A 19,366-nucleotide genomic window follows, 5' to 3' on the forward strand; every position below is an offset into this window, starting at 1 on the left:
ATGTTGCACATTCATGTTATAAATGCAGGAAAGATCAGGCAGCACCACATTTGTACGGGGGCTGCTGATTAATAACCTCTTCATTAAGTGATAAAAGAGTCAGGAAAAGTCATAGCACTGAAACCCATTAAGGAGAGAGTATAAAATAAATTTGGGTTGATTTGCTTGTATGTAATCCATCAACAGAGAGAAAATGGGTCAATGGTCAAAGCTAAGCAGGGACTGTGCACAGAGAATGACAGCATGCCCAGTTCATGTGGAGAAAACAGAAACGCAGGGATTTTCACAGGATCCCAGAGCTGCAATATGCAGATTGGGGCTATAAAAGCTTTCCTTAAAGCTGAAATGAAGCCCTAAATAAAAATATATGTTTATAGCTACCAGTTGCTGTACCCTGAATTTTATGGAACCAAAGACCAAAGATTTCATTAAAGTGTAAAGGTCTACAAGAGTGGGAGTAAAGACGCTATATGATTGATCTGCATCTCTGCAGTTCTTTTTAGCTGTTTAAACATTCACGTGAATGTCCATTCAGCATGGGTGGATGTGTGAGACATGATTATGGTGGTTTAACGTGGATATCGATTGCTTCTGACACCGACTTGAGATGTGACGATGCAGATCCCTTTTGTTTTGAAAACTGCATTTTGAAATGGACTAGCATGGTCATAGCCTGAGCTAGCATGATTGGATTTGCACTCTACATTCAATGTTTTACACAGGTGTTGCTGCAGATGTGCCTTCATCATACTATGAACAATCAAATTTTGTCATGCTTGCTACACAAATAGGCTTCATACTCTGAAACGGTCCCGCCCCCATGCACAACCTCATTGGCTAGCACTAACTGTTTAGATGCAATTTGATTGGCTGACACTCAACAAGTGTTGAAAGTTGAGAATTCCCAGACTTTTGATGGAACCAATCGTCCCTCAGTAATGCACTGAACCTAAAATTCAGTTCGGCAACTCTTGACATCACTCCATTCAAAGTAAAAGCCAAATTCAGGTGCAGCGAATAAACTTCCTACTTTCATAAAGGCCTCATTTCTACTCAAAATCAGAAAAATTAAAGTTGTAACAATAGACTTGTCATCCCTGCCCCACAAGGTTTGTCCTCAGAGCAACTGGTTGCTCACAGGACGAATGTGATGATTGGCTGGTTTACTCCAACCCTTAGTTAATAGGTAATACTTATTTGAGCTTCCTGGGGCAAAACAAAATGATCGCCCTAATTTTTCATATGCTTTTTGATTTCTTCCATCTATACTTGCCGTAAAGAGAAGTAGCAACATTCAGCATACCCCCACTGAAACCAGTGAAGAACAAAGCGTGCCTGCAACAGACCGAAACATCACTTCCGTTTTCACGTCACACGGTGAGCATGTAGTACGAAGTATCACGGTACCTGCCCTTGCTCCAGTGTGACCTGGAAACCTTTGCATGCCTTTGCATCTGCTTGCCCACTATTACAGTGAATCAGGTGGGAGTGTGGTAAACAGGGACCATCATTCCCACCTGATTTTCAGTCATGCGAGCCTGGTCGGAGATCGTATGCTTGCCTTCCAACCCCATAACTTTATACTCCACTACCAGTTCCATCATTGAATTGCTACAGCTCCAGGTTCAGTGGAGCCTGTCATAAGAGTTATTCTGATCATCAAACTGATGTTATTTACCTTCCTTCATCCCTTTCTTGTGTTATTTTAACACTTCTTTCTTTTCAGCAAACTGTTATTATTACAGGAGTCCCAACTGTTTCTTATCTGGTTGTCTTTAAGTTGAGTTGTTCTGTGATCTTGATGTTCTTCATCTAAGCCTGTCTGTTTATTTTTATTTTTCCCTACCCACTCTACCCTCATCTCCTGCTCTCTCTCTTTCTCTCTTTCTCTCTTTCTCTCTCTGTTTGTGCTAGTATAGTGTGACTGAAAGCTGTTGGTGTAGCTAAAGTTGGATGTCTTTTAGTTTGCCTGTGTTTTTGCTGTTGTTGTTTTTTTTTTAATTTTGTTTCTGTGTGGTGAGTTTTCTAACCCCAGTTCATTTTGTTATGGCACCACCGCAGTCCAGGATGATGCTGTCCCAGGTACCCAGGAGTACATTATGTTACGGCAGGACTCCATCCACTCTGCCGATATAAGAAGTAAAGGGTCCCCCTTTCGTGCTAAGTGTCATGAAATCTTCTGCTGCCCACTGAAGCAAGTCGTCCTCAAAGAGAGCTCGGAGCCCGAAGGTTTGTTCACATACCTTACTTGTTTTGATTTGCTGATGCTCCTCATCTCTTCCAGCTCAGTCTCATCTTGCCTCCTCCTTGTCTAAGATGATAGTTCTCCACCCTTCTAAACTAAGTTCTCCTTCGCTCTTGTCCCGTTTTTAGAGCTCATCTGTGTGCTTCTGCTCCTTTGAGTGCGTGTGAGTGTGTAAGTGCATGTATTTGTTCAAGCTGAAGGGTTATTTGCTTGCAGAAAACACGTATGATAGCATCTCTCCCTGGGCCTCGTCCACTGTGGGGTGTTAGTGTGAGTGCCTGTGTCTGTGCCGCCTGCATACCCCTTGTATTTGACTGAGGAGCATAGCATCTGTAGCTGCTGCACCCCCCTCCTTACGCCAAACCATTAACTCGGTCATTGCCACCCTAAGGCGCATGCACAGACCAAAACAAAGTGCAAAAAGAAAAGGGGTAATAGAATGAGGCAGCTGCTACCCTAATGAGTTCAATGACTAGGCAATTTTAATAGGTACTTCTACTGCAACTGGCCTCATAAAAAGAGGTTTAACTCCTTTATCATTCTGTCCAGAGAGTTATGCTTTATATTCATGTCTAAAGCGTGATAAGCTCAATTGCAGACTGCAAGCCCCCTCGACATTTTCCCCTCCTTAATCTTTTCCATCACCTCCATCACCTTCTTTTTCTGCTTTAGTGCTTGCAGCTGCATGAGAATAGGAATGCAAACTGTTTAAGCTACCAGACTTTGTGCAGTTAACCAATTGTAGCAAGATCATCATAGAAAAAAAAGGCTCTTTGTGCACCAAGCATGCAACCATAAACTGCTCTGTCTGGCACCTAGACTCTTCGTCTCTTCATAATTGTGCAAGTAGAGTGCTAAGATTTTAGAAAATGTTTTTTTTTTCCCAGACTTCCTGATAGGTAAGAGATTAACTCTCCCACTCCTTCCATGTACACTGCAGTATATTGCTCTGCCTTCTGCTGCATCCAAAAATGTCTTCTGTTTGGCGCTATTTCTGCGCTTAGACGTCTGTTAACCTGTTGATTGCCTTTCATTTACCCTCTGAAGTACTCAAGCACATGTACTAATGCTTGTGGGAAAAGAGAGAGAAGGGGAGAGAGATGTTGAAGTAGTGTGTTGGCAGAGGTCTGCTTAGAGAAGTACAGATGTATTATTCAGTTTGTCTGCAGCTCCAGTTGGACGTGACTGAATTTACAAAGGAAGGAGGGGAGACTACAGCTGTTACGTAAGCTATTCACAAGACATCATTAATGTTGATGCATCATGCGGATGGAAATTGTGTAAAACCCTGTGTGAACTAAAGATACACACAAACAGAGGATCTCTAATGTGGAACTTTTCATGGCACACTGAAACAATGAGAGACTTGAAAGAGTATATATATGCATTTACTTATGGCAAAGTGGCATTTGATGCGAATTTGTATGTTTTGAGAAATCTGAGCAGGAAAAAGTCAGACTTACCCCCACAGTTACCATGGCAACAGTTCCAAGTGCTTTGCTTTTGCTCTTATTAATGACTTTTTTTGTGGTTTCAAGTTTCTTTCTAGCTATGTGTTAAATTGAGATTCTCAGTGACAGAGGGTCGCTGCACTGTTCATTCAGAACTGTGACTGTTTTACTCATGTGGTTGCGTTATTGACAGAGTGGCCCAACGCTGATCATGATTTAAGTGTCACTTTTGCAAAGACACGTTCAAAGACATACCTTCAGCACATTAATTTAGATTGTAGCGTGTGAGGATGTGTTAAGTTATATCCGTGCATCCCTGCTTAGATATAAAGTTCTTAAGAACACATTCAGAGTCTTGAAGTTGAGCGGCGGAATGTGGACCTTTGATGTCAGTTTGTTCTCCAAGTTACTCTCTTTGGCCACGTTTGTGTCACGACCTTTTGATTGATTTATTTCTTCATTTTGAAATCATTCTATATTGCTTCCTCTCCCATTTCCCTCTTTGGCTCTGCTCTGTTTATCTACAGCACAAACAAAAGATTGTGCCCGAGGGGCTGATCTGTGTAAATATCCATCCATAATTCAGTTGACTTTGCGTTTACTGTTCCAGGCCATACATTACACAGACGGCTGTACAGTCGAAGATGTAAATGTTGAGATGAAAAGTGTGTGTTATTTGTATAATTTATTTTTGAACGTTTAGGCACTGTTGCACATTTATATACTTAACTTTGAATGTTAAACCTTTTCCCTTTCTCACACACAAAAACATCACTATACTTTGGTCACATTTTTTTGTTGTTTTCATATATTTGTTTTTATACCAGATATAAGGAAAAAACTTTCAAATATAAAGTTAATAGAAGCTGAAAAGACTAATTTTATAACTCACCCTGAAGCTGCATGTGGCTTCAATAGTCACATCTGGTGCTTTTCCAAAGTTGTAGTATATTCACAATGGCAGTGTTTCTTTCTTGACCTGTAATGGTCCACATCATTGTTAAATCACTCAGCTGAAGCCACATGTAATCCTTTCATATGGTGGAGTTCTACACAGAACAAGGACTTTGGATTTTGCTTCCCATCACTGATGTTGGAAGCATTAGGAGCAAATCTGTTAATGGCCAGTATTAACAGAAAGAATGATTAGAGCAACTCAACCTCTTTAAATATTCAACGGTTCTTTTAAGTAGACTTGAAAAATTGTGAACATACCCTGAAAGGGATGAATGCTAATCAACCAGTATTTCACATTATTGGTGAGCCTGGGTGAACTAGCTTAACATACTACAGTTCTTTTAGTCACTCACCATCATATATACATACATACATACATACATACATACATACATACATACATACATACATACATACATACATACATACATACATACATACATACATACATACATACATACATACATACATACATACATACATACATACATACATACATACATACATACATACATACATACATACATACATATGTCTGAGATGATAATTCATCACAATAACACAGTAGTTAGGTTAGAAAATGCATGAATGCATAATTTGCCACTTTAATGTTAAACCAATCACAGGAATCAATAGCTATGACTTTTCCTGTTAACGAACTGCTTCGTCAGATAGAATTTAAAGAAATAAGTAATCTGATGCACCACTTACAGTGAAGTCCACCACTTGTGTGGCTCAGCACTGAGACCAATATCTAATCTGTCTTCACCATATTGACAAAATAATTCATCCACTGCCCACTCAGCCAAGAAAATGTGAGCAGGAGTGCAAGACAAATGAGAAGTAGCAACAGTCATTTCCCGCATCCAAATGTGAAATGCATGGCAGTATTTCTCTACAAAGTTGACATTGTGCCATTAGATTTCGGGGGGCTTGTGTTGCTTTTTATAACAGTTCATCCTGCTCAGAGTCCTGCACATTGCTACATTGTGATGAGACACAAAACACGCAGCCACTCATTCCACAATAGCTGCTTGTTTAATTTGATTTTGTCTGCATTATGGCTTTCCGCATGACGGAAACAACTCTGTTTGTCCAAGCCAACACACAAATAGACTATGCATGAATGAATTATGTGTATGATAATGTAATTTGGTGCCTGGGGAAAGCATGCTTGCAGGGAAGGGTCACATCAGCACTGCAAGTCATGCTTACAGATGACTGTTCAGGTCAGTTATTTGTAAGAGCAAAAGTGTTCATTTTGACTTTCATAGTACTAGCACATACATGAGGAATATAAACATTCATTTATCTTAACTGATTACATTAATGCTGTAAAAAAACGTTCTGTTATTAATGGCCATACACGTTAAAGGAGAAGGTCCTTTGGTCTATTTACAAATAAGAATGTTATGTTACTGCAGAAAAGGAACTAGACCCTCATGTGTTCCACTGATGTGATGCTCATTTACATTTGCACACGCCTGTCAGTAGGAAACTCTGTGAGTGAATTTTTAATGAATCCTCTACAAACACAGGTAACTATTGTCATATTCACATCTCTTGTATTTAATTTGTAGCTCCTCTGAGGAGTAAGTTAAAACAAGTGGTTGTGAAAGAAAATATTCAAACTTTATAAAATAATACATGTAGCCTGGCTTGTTAACATTCATCACTGTCTAATCAGTTAGTTAGTCTTTTACTTGCCTGCAAACTTCAGGTCAAAGTCAAAACTATTCTGCTCAAGGAATTGGATCAACTGCTTTGTGTTCAGTTCATACACAGTATATGGAGAGTGTCATAATGCTGCTGGATAAAGGTCTGTCTTTACTGTCTCTCTCCTGTTTATTTAGGTTATGATATGTGGAGCAAATCATCTCACTTATAACACATTTTCCATCACTAGGGAGCGGACTGTCAGTGCAGGCTGCTCCTCGCTGCTGACATAGCAAATAAACACGGCAAATAAATAAGTAAATAAAAAAATAACGCTTAGATGGGAGAATAGATGGCAGCAGAAGGTATAAAATAGTTTCAGGCTGCATTCTTGAAGTGTAACTTTGTTTGGAGAAACAATACATTTTATAGTATTTCAGAAGTTAATGGAGTGAATTTATAGAATTTTAGAAATATGGCAAATCCAAATTGCCAAATGTCGCAAGCTGAAACGATACCATTCACAAAATCAGCAGTTGCACCGGTGTATATGCGCTCCGTCACTCTCAATTCCTGACTCAGGCACAACTAACGAATGGACGTATTGTTTTATTCAGTCGTGCTGTAAATTGTGCTGAACCCTCACAGCCAGTACGTAGTCAAGCAAAAGTAACTGTGACACAAGCAGTGTGTAACTTTTCCTAAGAGTAAACAAGCATTAGGCTATTTAATTGGTGTAATGAGGCACACTGCTGGGTCAGCACCATGTTAACGGGAGGCCAGCGATATGACTGCTGACAGCTGCTGGGATGGCCATTACAGATATGCACAAATAAGTGGCACTTATTGAGGACGGGATGCCGTGTTGTAGATATATAGCTCTATACATGGCTGTTGTCCAAAATACAGCATCCTAATTCATAGTAGAGTAACAGTATTTATTTCATCCTCCGATGATTTGTCCATTTTAATATCGTAGTTTTAATATGTTTTTCAACAATGGTGTGATGTGTCAACTTCCCAAAGTTGTATAGTAAATAACTAACATTTTGTGTTTGGATATACAAGCATATTCATTTCATCTTAGAGAAGGCTGATCTAAAGGCAACCCCCTACATGTTTTTGTCTATAAAATTATAGCTGTTTTTCTGCTTTTGGGCACTGATTCTCAATTATTTAGAAGTAACACTATTCAAGCTGGACTGCACCTTCTATGACTGATATCTACAAAATAACAGTATGTTAGTGCAAATATTTCTTCATGCTTTATTACAATGGGGATTTTTTTTTTTTTGTGGCTTTAATTCACCTATTTTTATCCTGTACTGAAGAAAACCCAAAACAAAACAAGTGGTCTGCACACTATACTATACACTTTTGGTCCTCTGCCAACACTGCAGCATGCCAGTGCCAGTTATTTAACAGCTTCCTCCTCTCCCGGAGTGATAACACAGACAATTACTGCTTGAGAAAGCCCTCGCTTTTTATTTGTGTTTACTCTTGAGGCAAAAGCAGCAGTTATACGTTCTGGATGCTCTTAATTGCAAGATAAAAGGTTGAAACTTCATGCTGAAACCTCTTTCTTTTCTGTGGGAGTTTTGATCAGACTTATTTAACCTATTTAACTAGGTTTATATGTAAAATTGGAAGTTCAAGCGCATCAATTCTTGCTAGAACTAACACAGTTACCCCTTTTCTGGTAACCAGTTGTAATAATAGTAATGGTAATTTGGTTGTTGCACAGGACAATCTTTCATACAATAATTAAATGTTTTATAATGTTTTATAACCATGCCATATTCCCCACAGTATTTTTTTCTGAAACTAAATTTAAGGGTGTCTTAACACATTATGTGTGAATGCAAAACAAAATATCACTCTGTTTCACAGTTTAGAAAATGGATTTAATACAGGAAAGCACAAGTCATTTATCACATATTTCTGATTTTCTGCACCAGCCAATTATCATAAGATAAGATGCATAACTTTAACAGGCACGTCCACCATGCATTTTTATTTACACCAAATAATTTAAATATAATTATACCAGCCTGTCAGCACACAACCTTATCTCAGTGGAATAATATTGCATTCACACGATAATGAGGTAATGCAGATTTATAAAAGATGGTCGTTGGTGTTATCCTGACACTTTTGATAAGCTTGTTAGAAGGACACCAAAGACTGCACTGTGATTAGGCCCATCATGTTCTGGAGACTTCCTAATAAGTTCTCAGAGACAAAACAAAGACTGAGAGAATAATGGGCCAGTTTGGCTCCGACACATACAGACAGTTGGAAGGTCATCTTGAGAGCTGGCAGGGTTATGTAAAACCCTTGGATGTTTCATCTTAGGGTGCTCCAAGTAATGTGCCAGCCTGCCAACAATGCTCATGTAGGATAGGATTCGTACAGACACCCAATTTTCCCCATCATGTCACCTGCCAGCTTCTGAGTCAGCTCGGTTTTTCCCAAGGAACCAAAAAGAGGGCCACAAGCAGGACTAGAAAAGTCACACCGTCCTCCACAAAGTTGGTAAATGGTAGATAGTGCTACTGGTAGATGTTGCAGGGAAGTCAGTATGTTTGATTTCAAGAAGATTTAGTCAAGTTTGAAAGAAATGAGAAGCCGAACACCACTGAAAAATATGCCAGTCAAACATCCTGTCATGCTCTGTCATTTATTTTCTTGTGTTGTTTTTTGCTGAAAAACAGAGAGTTGATTTGTGTGCTTCCTCCTCATTGGTACATATTTTAGACATTGGCAATGTTTGGACATTGGCTAGGATGTTCCACTCTTACATTAGCCAATTTAATTCTGACTCAATGATCTGTGTTAAACGTAAAACATCCTTCCCAACTTTGCAAAAGCAGCTACTGCAGAAAAAACAAACAAAAAAACTAGAGTGATCTTCACGTGATCGGAAATCGGGGCCGATCACGTGATTGCAGACTCGATCCGGACTCGGACGTTATGAGCCGATCAGGAATCGGATATATATATATCAGGGTCTCTGTTGTCTGGTAATTGCCGGACTTTGTCCGGTAAAAAATGCCGAAGTCCGGTATTTTATAATCTCTCCGGTCAAAATGTCCGGTGAAAATACTCACTGGCGCCGACATCCACGTGTGCGTTGATTTATGGTTCCGCGTCGCACCGACGCAGAGTCTACAGCGTAGGGTTCGCGGCGACGCGCACCCTACGCCCGACCCTACGGCGTAGGCTCTGCGTTGGTGTGACGCAGAACCATAATTCCGGCTTAAAAGTAAACAACATGCGCCCAAGTACCCGTGCATGACAGGCAGACACACACGGGGAGAAGAGACAATTTCTTTAATTTTTATTTTTTTTTAAAACTTTATCCTTATGAACGCAATTGTTATATACGGTAGTCCAACTTTCCTTATTTTAATCAGAACACTTTCTTTTTTCCTCTTCGGCGTGGAGTAGTGGGCTTGGAGCGGCAGCCATCGGTTAGTTTTTTCTTTTTAGATCCGAGGCTTTGCGTAGATGGTGGCTTCCGCAACTTTCAGGCGCTTTTTCTGCGCAAGCAAGCTTTATAGATGAGGCCCCAGGACTGAAGCATAATACATCCATGGACTGAAGCGGAGCTGCGGCGCCGACATTATGGTTCCGCGTCGCGGAAGGCTCTGCGTTGGTGTGACGCGGAACCATAAATCAACGCACACGTGGAGTAGTGGGCTCGGAGCGGCAGCCATACACCGCATGCGCGCAGAGCACGCCTGTTTGTTTTGAAGCTGAAGCAGCCCTATGCTTAAAAAAAAAAAAAAAAAAAAAGAAAAAGAAAAGAAATTTTTTTTATACTGACTTAAGAATGTTCAAGCTGCCTACCTCCTATGTGCTCAGTTTACAGTACACATGTTAAAATAAAATAAAAGGGTCATCCTGCATAATTTTCTTTTCTCTTCTTCATTTTTTATTGTTTTATAAAAGTATCGGATCGGGACTCGGTATCGGCAAGTCCTCAAAATCAAAGGACTCGGACTCGGACTCGGGGGCAAAAAAACCTGATCGGGACATCCCTAAAAAAACCTGCTAAATAAATGTTTTAATAAAATGAGTTAGATTTTGATCAGTCTTCTAAATCAATGGTTTGGTCATCTCCACTGCCTGTTAAAGTTGTTATGTTTCTATATGTATAAAAAAAGATAATTCTGCCAGTGTGCAAAACTGTCTCTTCCTTTTCCTGTTTGCAGCCCTCTCTTGTTCAGCAGTCCCCTCCAGCATGTTTTTTTGTTTACTGAGGTATGCGCTACACCTTCTGTGACTGTCAAATAAGCTCTTATATAAGGAACTTAATTGCCCTGTGTGTCATGCCCTTTACCTCCAACAAGCCTCTGTGCAATGCCCCCGTGTCCTTCCTCGTTGTTCCTACTACGCTGATAAAAACACACCCAGAGTCAAGTCCCTTGCATTAGTATGCTGTGAACATGCAAAGCATTATTGTAGACTGAAATCTAATTTTCCAGCACACATGCCTGCATCCAGGCTAGACAGACTGCTCCACTGGGCCGAATGAATGACTACATAGAGGTGCTTCATCTGTGCTGCTCTGTTGATTCTCAGCCGTCAAATGCTGGTCAGTCACTGCACGCTCACATGCAAATGCATACGTGCATATGACTGCACCAGTGGCAGAGATAAAGACATGAGATAAAAGAAACTCTACCACTTGCAGTCAGCCATGCATTGCCCAGCTACATGGCAGACTCATCTGCCTTAAATCTTTGCTATAGCTTTGTCCTAGCCTCAATGAATTGTGCTTTGGCACAACCATTTTTTAGTTTTTAGTGACCATGTCTTCAACCTGATCAAACCATCGTACTGAATGAGTTCCTGTCCTCAGACAAATCTCAATCTAAAGCCTTCCAAGGTAACATGACAGAGTTTTTCTACAATCCAACACATGAACCAAACACAAAAGACAGCAGACAAAGTTCTTTTTAATCATCCACTTTACACACAGACCCCCACGGTGACTTATTATAGTGAATATATGTTGGCAACTTTACTATGCAGGTGGTGTGGTTTTTATTCTAAATGTTGAGATTCATGCATTTATTTACCTTTAACTTCGTATGGTATCATCACTGTGACAGTTTTTACCTCTAAGTTCTCAACTCATTGTTTGTTTGGATCAAGTCGGGACATAAGGTCGGCCAATCTAGTACCAGTGTCATCTTCTTCCTCACCCAGGTTCTTGTAATATGTGGATGATGTGGTACTGTTGTGTTTTGAAAAAACGTGTTCTTTTGCATTAAAAAGAGATCATCTTGAGGGCTCAATTTGCTTTTTCTGCATCACAGAAGTGGAAAAAGTACCCTTGCCAAGGCCACTCATACAACCCCATATTGTCACAGAAACCAATCTGTGGTCGAGAGCACATAGTGCTCATTTTCTTCCAGAAAAGATCTGGAATACCAATTCATATGACCCCATCACATGTCTTCACCTTGCGACGGTTTATCGAAAATGCCTCCGAGCCCAGACATATTCATTCTGGGAAGTTAAGAAACAGCTTCTTATTCGCACACTAAAGTTTAACATGGTGTTTCTGAGTTTCAGCTCTGTTTTGTAGTGCTTTTCTTTTTTCAAAGATCATTTGCCCTTGCGGTTCAAGTAGCTATTAGGGAGTAGTTGCTGATGCAGTATCATCTGAGGGATTGTAAAGTTGATCCTTTGCCAGTTTTTGACCCAGCTTTCTGTAAATAGCACTGTTGAGCCAAATTATGATTAACAATCACCTGTTGGCATTAACTGCTTGAAATAACATATTCTTATTCATTCATTTATCATTATTTATTTCATCCCACCTGAATGAACAAATTAAATGGTTAATCCAGCAGTCCTTAGAAATACTCCAATTAGTCTACATACTAAGTCTAAGCCTAGGTCTGTATTTTTTAACGTGTTATTTCCTCTTTTACACCCACAAAGTCGGAAAACAACCATTAAGGTAATTTCAAAACATTTGGAACCAGTCAAAGTGCTTAAGTGAAAGCAGTTTATAGGAATTGTATGTTTCGTATCTCTTGCAGTAACATAAGTGCTTCCTCAGTGTAATGATAAACGCTTGCCAAGTGCTTTTGACTCAGCTCTGTTTATGTGTGTATGAGTAGGATGTCACAGGCCACAGGCGTGTGATCACGATGACGTAATGGGTGCCTGACTGCTGTCAGGCAGCAGTGAGTCTGTCCTTCAGTGTTACAGATGATCACACATAAGCAGTCATCACAACAGGAAAGTATCACGCAACCTCCCAGCGCTAATCCTTGCCCCTGACTGCAAAAACGTTTGTTAATACGTCTCAGTGTCTTCATCCTGAATACCAAATGCGCACACTTACCCGAAATAATGGTGTGAATGACAGGTCACATCTAAACATTCAACAGCGGTCCTTCCCCCGCAGTCTTTTTGGACAACTCTGACCCAGCACTTCTGAGACAAACTTGTTCAGACTTGGTAAATGTGGCTATGCATTTTTGACAGGTACTTTTTCCCAACTGCCCAGACACACAGCACTGAAGCAGCTGTTCTGCTTGGAGCCCATAGGAATATGATATGGGTTCCATGCATTTGCCCTGATCCGTACATGGTAAGAAAAGGGCACTGCGGGATTCCTCATACTTTTTAAGCATAAGACGTTTTAAGACTGACTGAATACCTCAAGACGCGATAGAGGGTGGAGGGAGGATGTCATAGTGAAAGAGGGTGCTGGTATCTGTAGTTGTTCTTAATATAGTGTCCACTTGGAGGACAACGTTCCAGCCAATCGGCATTTGCAGAGAAATGTATTCCTTGAATTCTGCTGTAAATCAGGTCATCGGACTAGCCCACGCAGCTTCCACAAATCACACACAATCATTTGTCGAGAGCTTCGCACACACCCTCTAAACAATACGCTTAATTATAATCGGGCAAGAATTCCAAATGCTGCGCATCTCTGTGTTAATTCACAATATTATCCGTGAGCTGAGCTAAATCGGATCCTTAGCATCAGCTTTGTAAGAATGGGAAAAATGCCACAATGCAGAAATGCCCCTACAGTCTGCCTGTGCCTATGTAAAGAACATGGTGTTGTGACTTGTAATGTTATAGAGCTTAGGGTCGTGCCACCCGGAGTATGCCCAATTTTGGAGCCCAAACAAGGTTGCGCTTGATTAGTAAAGCGATGTAAGATCTCCCCATTTTGATCCCCAGCCCCTGTCATGTGTCAGAATTTACTTGGGCAACTCTCTGAGCGTTCTACGTCGCCACTGACACACTACAGACAACGAGTTGTGTACAGCATCCTCAGTATGAGAATGCATATGAATGACGTGCACATTATGAAGTGCTTTGTAGAAGTTAGATAACGTTAAAAGGTACAATATTAGTTTTGACTCTGCATCATTTAACTGCAGTATTTCAAACAAAATGACTTCTAAATAGTTGCTTTGTTCTTTATTTGAATACAAGGTTGTTGTTTTTCTTAATCAGCCTGGCACAGCTCCTCCCACCCGTGATGTTGGACTGGTCCACAACCGTTCACGGTCATTATTCCTCCATTGATTTCTCTGTGTGCTGACTTCAACAAGCATAGTGTCTAAAAGTTACAATGGGGATAAACTGTGTTTGCTGGGGAACATGACCTATTTACCCGCCCACTCCCTTCAGTTGACTCATGTCTCCCATGGTGTCATTTCCAGCTTATTTGATTTGCTCCACATAATGCTTTTACTGAAATAATCCATTACAATCTGAAACCATGCAATCCCACTGGCACGTTAAGGCACGTTCTGATTATTTTGTAAATACAGATAATCTTTTTAATGTCAAGCGTAGCACCATAGAGTGGAAACCCAGATAAAACCATTCATGACTTACACACAACAGCTGAAGAAGCACTTTTTAAATATTTTATTTTTGCATCGTTCTTGTCACTCCGACCTGCAGCGGGGTGTCAAGAGACCTGGCTCCCTTCGCAGGGAACTGAAACATCCAACACATTCGCCGAGGACACTCATCAGCTGCAAGAGAAACCCTGAGTGTGCAGCCAGACTAAAATCAGCTTCATTAATGTTCACAACTAGTTCATTGCACTACACGTTTGACCTCATTACATAAATTCACAGTTATGCTAAAGGTTAGTGCCGGGGTTATCCTGAGGACAGAGACGTGCTTAATGACGCAGACAACCTTTCTCTTTCTCAGGTGTCAAATTCTAACATTTAGCATAATTAAAAGAATTTCCTAGAGGTGAAAAAAAGATAACATTATTAAGATACAACATTTGATCATATTGTAACGTTGATGCCAGGAGCAACAGTGGGAGTGTTTGCAGGAGTATTTGCACTGTAAGTTCTCCTCTCGAGTCAGTAATTTGAGTTTCTTGTCAGGTCGATGTGACCTTTCCTTGTTTTTCGTTTTTGGTCTGATTTATCACATTTCCTCTAGGATTAGTTGCATGTGTGTATTAGAGCTTAACTTTATGTCTCCATCAGTGAGGAGACAATTTAAGATCATGGTGCACAAGATAATGCCTTTGTTCTTCCCTTGATGCATCATATAGGCGCCAAAAGGGATTCAAGATCAATGCATGTACTGTATTCTGGGACCAATAGTGCTTTTCCATGATGGGGTATAATTAGAAAAGAGTTATAAATACAAACTTTCAAAAGGTCTGCAGCACACTTCCTTGATCTTGCTTTGATGCCAGATGTCCCTCTCCACCGTGATGAATGCCAGTTTCCGGTGTGTGTGCAGGGTGGTGGAGGAGGATCTGGTTGAATGCTGTCCCAAAAGCTGTCTCTGTGGTTTTATCACCATGATGCATAGCGCCACATGGCTTCTACTTTACTGACTCACCATCCATGATTCACACGTGATTGTCCAGTCATCCCTTTTGTCAACAGAGCTTCTCCTGTGCTGTTGTTTTTTTCTTTGTTTGTTTTTTTTGCCTCCGGCTAGCTCACATTGCAAAGCTGGCATGAACAGACACTGAATGTAGTTCTGATAACAGGAAGGGACGTATTCATTTTAGATTTGGCAAGAGGACCTGCTTTCTGTGTGTCTATTATATATGATCATAATAATGTATCAGGAGATTGGGTGCACACTATCATTATATATGATCTTCTTCATCCTCTACGAGGGTGGGCATGAACATTTTTTGCAGTATCTTATAAACAAATGATCATTAATACAAGCCTTTATGTTGGTTTGAACCTGACCTTGAGTTTTTCTCTAACCATACCACTTTCTCTATTATTTGAAGTGAGTCCTGCTTTTTAAAGCAATGTCATTTTGAGGGTTTAGCTCTGTAAGAGCCTGTGATGTTTATCCCGAAAACAGTTTAATATTCCATATGCAGCAATCATTTCCATGGGCTTTTAACAATCTCTTATTGGTTCAAAACCATAGTTGTAAAATATTTACCTACAATCCCCAGTGGGACATGGACTGATGTTTCATTTCAATTCCAGTTTTTTCGCAACTGATTTTGAATAAAATACTCGTATACTTGGAGGACAAGAGGGAGACAGAGCCTCTGCAGCCTGTAGTTCTGTAGTGATGAGTGCGCAGGGCTGGTAGAATATTATTCAATCCAAGCATGCAGCCTGCTGACTGAGCTCTGGCCATTTCACACACTGCTTGGTGCCTGTGATTGGTCTTTATCCGTGTAATTACACACTAGAAACCTACAGTAAACACATGCTGTAAATACACAGGTGAGCACCCACACATACACAACAACAGAAGTAAAGTAAAGTATCAAGTGACACCTTCAAAAGTTAAATAAAAACATTCACTAGTTTATTTTCTGTTTTGCTCTGATGCTTCATTGCTCCGAAATATGTAATAGCTGTGTTGATCCAGCAGGAAAATCCCTGTCTCTCAATAAAGGCTTGTGAACTGTAAAGTCAAAACATTAGGAATTTATGAAGACTTATTTCTAATATTTAATTTCTAATATTGTATACATATTTTTTCGTTTATTTTTAGCATGCAAAATTAAAAAAAAAAAGAAAAGTATAACAATAATAATTTGCAGTTATTGGTGATAGTGATAGTTTTAGGTATTTTTCTGATGTGCTTGAGATCATTGTTTTTTATATGACTCAATTTAAACGAAGCTTTAGCTGCTGACAGGCAGCTAAAGCTGGCATTCATGGTCAACTCAGCGACTGCGAAGCATCCTGTTCTTGTGGCTGCAAAACAAGCCCAAATCATTATCCCTCCACCACCAAGCTCGAAAGCACCATGATTGTTTTTTGTTAGTATATTGTGTTTGACCAGAAAGGGTTCTGTGTATTATGGCCAAATATGCCCATGTTGGTATCATCTGTCCGGAAGACATTGTTACAGACATTGTTACAGAAGCTTGCTGGTTTTGTAAGTCAAAGTCATGGTGTCATTTCATTTTTTGAGAGAAGAGGGCTCCTCCCAGCAGTCCTTCTGTCAGTACTACTGCAGTCTGAGGATTCAATGAACATGCTGGGATGTCCACTTGTGCACACATTAGAATTTTCCATCCATTTCTAAACCTGCTTTGGGTCACGGGGTCTGCTGGATCCCAGCTCATCACAGGCGAAAGGCAGGGGTACAGGTCACCAGTCTATCGCAGAGCCACATATATAGACAAACAACCATACATGCTCGCACACACACCTACAGGCAATTTAGTATTGTCAATCAACCAATAAATGAATCAATCAATCAATGCATGCTTTTGGCCTGTGGGAGGAAGCTGGAGTATCCTGTGTGGCGTTTCCAGAACATGGAAACGCCACACAGCTAACCACGAACCACTTAGAGTTTCCAATTGTGAACACTCTTGATGACTTTAAAATTGCAGATTTTAATTAGTTTGGAGTTTGGACTTGCTTACCAAATCCAGGTTGATTGGCAGCAACAATTGCTTTTCTAAGATTATTGCTGATGTATTTGCTCCTTGGCATTATGTTTACACACACTTGAGTGCTACAGATCATCAAACAGTTTTGAAAGATAATGATCAATTAATCAGCTGTATTTGATTGGTAGGACCTGGTACTTGCATTCTTAATTCCTTTGGGAGTTGACTGCATATTTGAGTTTGTAATGATATGTTAAAATCGTTACTAAGTTACTAACTTTTTTCACATGACAGTGAATTGTTGTCTTGTAGTTAGCAAAACAGAATGAAAAATATTATCATAATGTTAAATCCATTTTTCTGAGAATGTCACTATTTTGTGATTTCTAATAAGGATGCAGAATTCCTTGCCATGAACATAATATTTAATTTGGATGTCCCGTCACACCTTGTTGAGAGATGAACTGAAATATCTTTTTTTTCCCTATGACAGACATCAAACTGAGTTTAGAACTCATTAATAAAACTTAAGATCCAGTTTACACTAAATGTCCTTGTCTAACTGGTAACCTCAATTAAAGTTTTTTCACAATATGAATAGTGATAAATGGATATAATGTACTGTTCACAATAGCAGTACATATTGGAGGAAAGTTGGTTGGTAGAATCTCAAATAGGCTATATGTGATAAAATAATTGCAAAAACAAAAAAAGAAGATAAGCATTTAATAATGGGGGAAAGCCTTCTTGAACAAAAAAGTTTGAAGCCCCTTTTTAAAAGTGTCCACAGACTGGGATGGATGTAGGTGTTCAGGGAGGGAGTTCCAGATGTGCGGGGCAGCGGAGCAGAAGGCTCGGTCTCCCATGGAGCGGAGTCGTGTGCGGGGCTGATAGAGGAGGTTGGTGTTTTGTGAGCGGAGGTTACGGGTGATGACTGGACCTGGTGAGGGGTGCCAGTTTGTATGGCTTCGGTTTTTTTAACTGTTGAGTTGAAGGAAGTTGTGACTCATCCACGCCCTAATCTCCTCCAGGCTTGAGTGGGTGATGATGAGAGGACTGGGGTGGAATGTAGGTTGGGATCAGTCCGGAGGTACAGCTGAGTGTCATCGGCATAGCAATGAAAAGAGATGCTGTGTCAGCTGATGACACAACCCAGGGGCAGCATGTACAGAATAAAAAGAAGGTCCTAGGACAGATCCTTGGGGGACACCACACGTAACAGGGGCTGTTTGGGACTTGGAAGATCCCAGGCTGATGTACTCTGTCCTGTCAGCAAGGTAGGAGGTGAACCAGTCCAGTGTGGAGTGATGGAGACCAATGTCGGTGTGTAGACGGCTTGGGAGGACATGGTGGTCAAAAGTATCAAAAGCTGATGAAAGGTCGAGGAGGATGAGCAGGGAGGAGGATCCAGAGTCGGCGGAGATGAGAAGGTCATTGGTTACTCTCAATAATGCTGTCTCTGTACTCTGGGCAGTGCCGAAACCAGATTGAAAAATGTCAAATAGTGAATGGTGTTGAAGATGATTTCAATGGGTGGAAGTATGCATGAATGAAGAATAATTGAAATGTCACTTTTTGAGATGATCATTTATCTGTAATTTATTTACCATATTTATTGTTAATTGCCTGATAGCAAAAAGATTATCCAAAGGCTGAAAATAATTCATGAATAAACCTCATCGTCTGTATAATTTTCACAACAAACAAGCAGACGCAGTGTGAGGCAGCTGCTCAACTCCTCGGTCGCTTGAGCTTTATTTCTCAGAGCAATAATTAGCTGTTATAGATATATGAGATGGAACTGTATTCCTTTCACTTAGGGAACACAAAGCATCCCTTTATCTCTCTTGGTGAGGGAAAATATGGCAGTCCTAATCAGCATATGAAACACTCTGAAGGCAGTTGATATGCTAAAGGTGAGAGGTTAGAAGACAAATGCCAGGATTTCCGTCTGTTCACATTTAATTCTGGCATTTTACAGTCAGGTGGAAATAGAACTGATGATCTAATAAAGGCACAAACTGGCAAAGAAGATGAAGATAAATATGATTTGTGTTGTTTTCCCTTCAGCTAAAAACACACTTGCCCTTTCAATACCGTAAATGATAATTATTCCTGATAAACATTTGTATACACATCAAAGAATGAGCGCGGCAAATTAAACATCCCAGGAATGCTGCATGCTGGTTACTTACTTTG

At 40.2% G+C, this 19,366-nt stretch overlaps 1 protein-coding gene across 3 annotated transcripts in view; it reads left to right on the top strand.

The window, feature by feature from the left end:
• Window positions 1-19,366, top strand: part of fgf13a (fibroblast growth factor 13a) — a 114,406-nt gene that overhangs the window by 59,354 nt on the left and 35,686 nt on the right. For 2 of the 3 annotated variants that reach the window (XM_061725600.1, XM_061725599.1), the window contains exon 3: window positions 2,062-2,229. The exons of the other annotated variant lie outside the window; for it this stretch is intronic. In XM_061725600.1, the coding sequence (XP_061581584.1) occupies window positions 2,062-2,229 (168 nt within the window). The remainder of the gene's footprint in view (window positions 1-2,061; window positions 2,230-19,366) is intronic. 3 annotated transcript variants of the gene reach the window in all.

This window comes from Cololabis saira, chromosome 7 (assembly GCF_033807715.1).
Source record: "Cololabis saira isolate AMF1-May2022 chromosome 7, fColSai1.1, whole genome shotgun sequence".
In the NCBI taxonomy this organism is placed as follows: domain Eukaryota; kingdom Metazoa; phylum Chordata; class Actinopteri; order Beloniformes; family Belonidae; genus Cololabis; species Cololabis saira.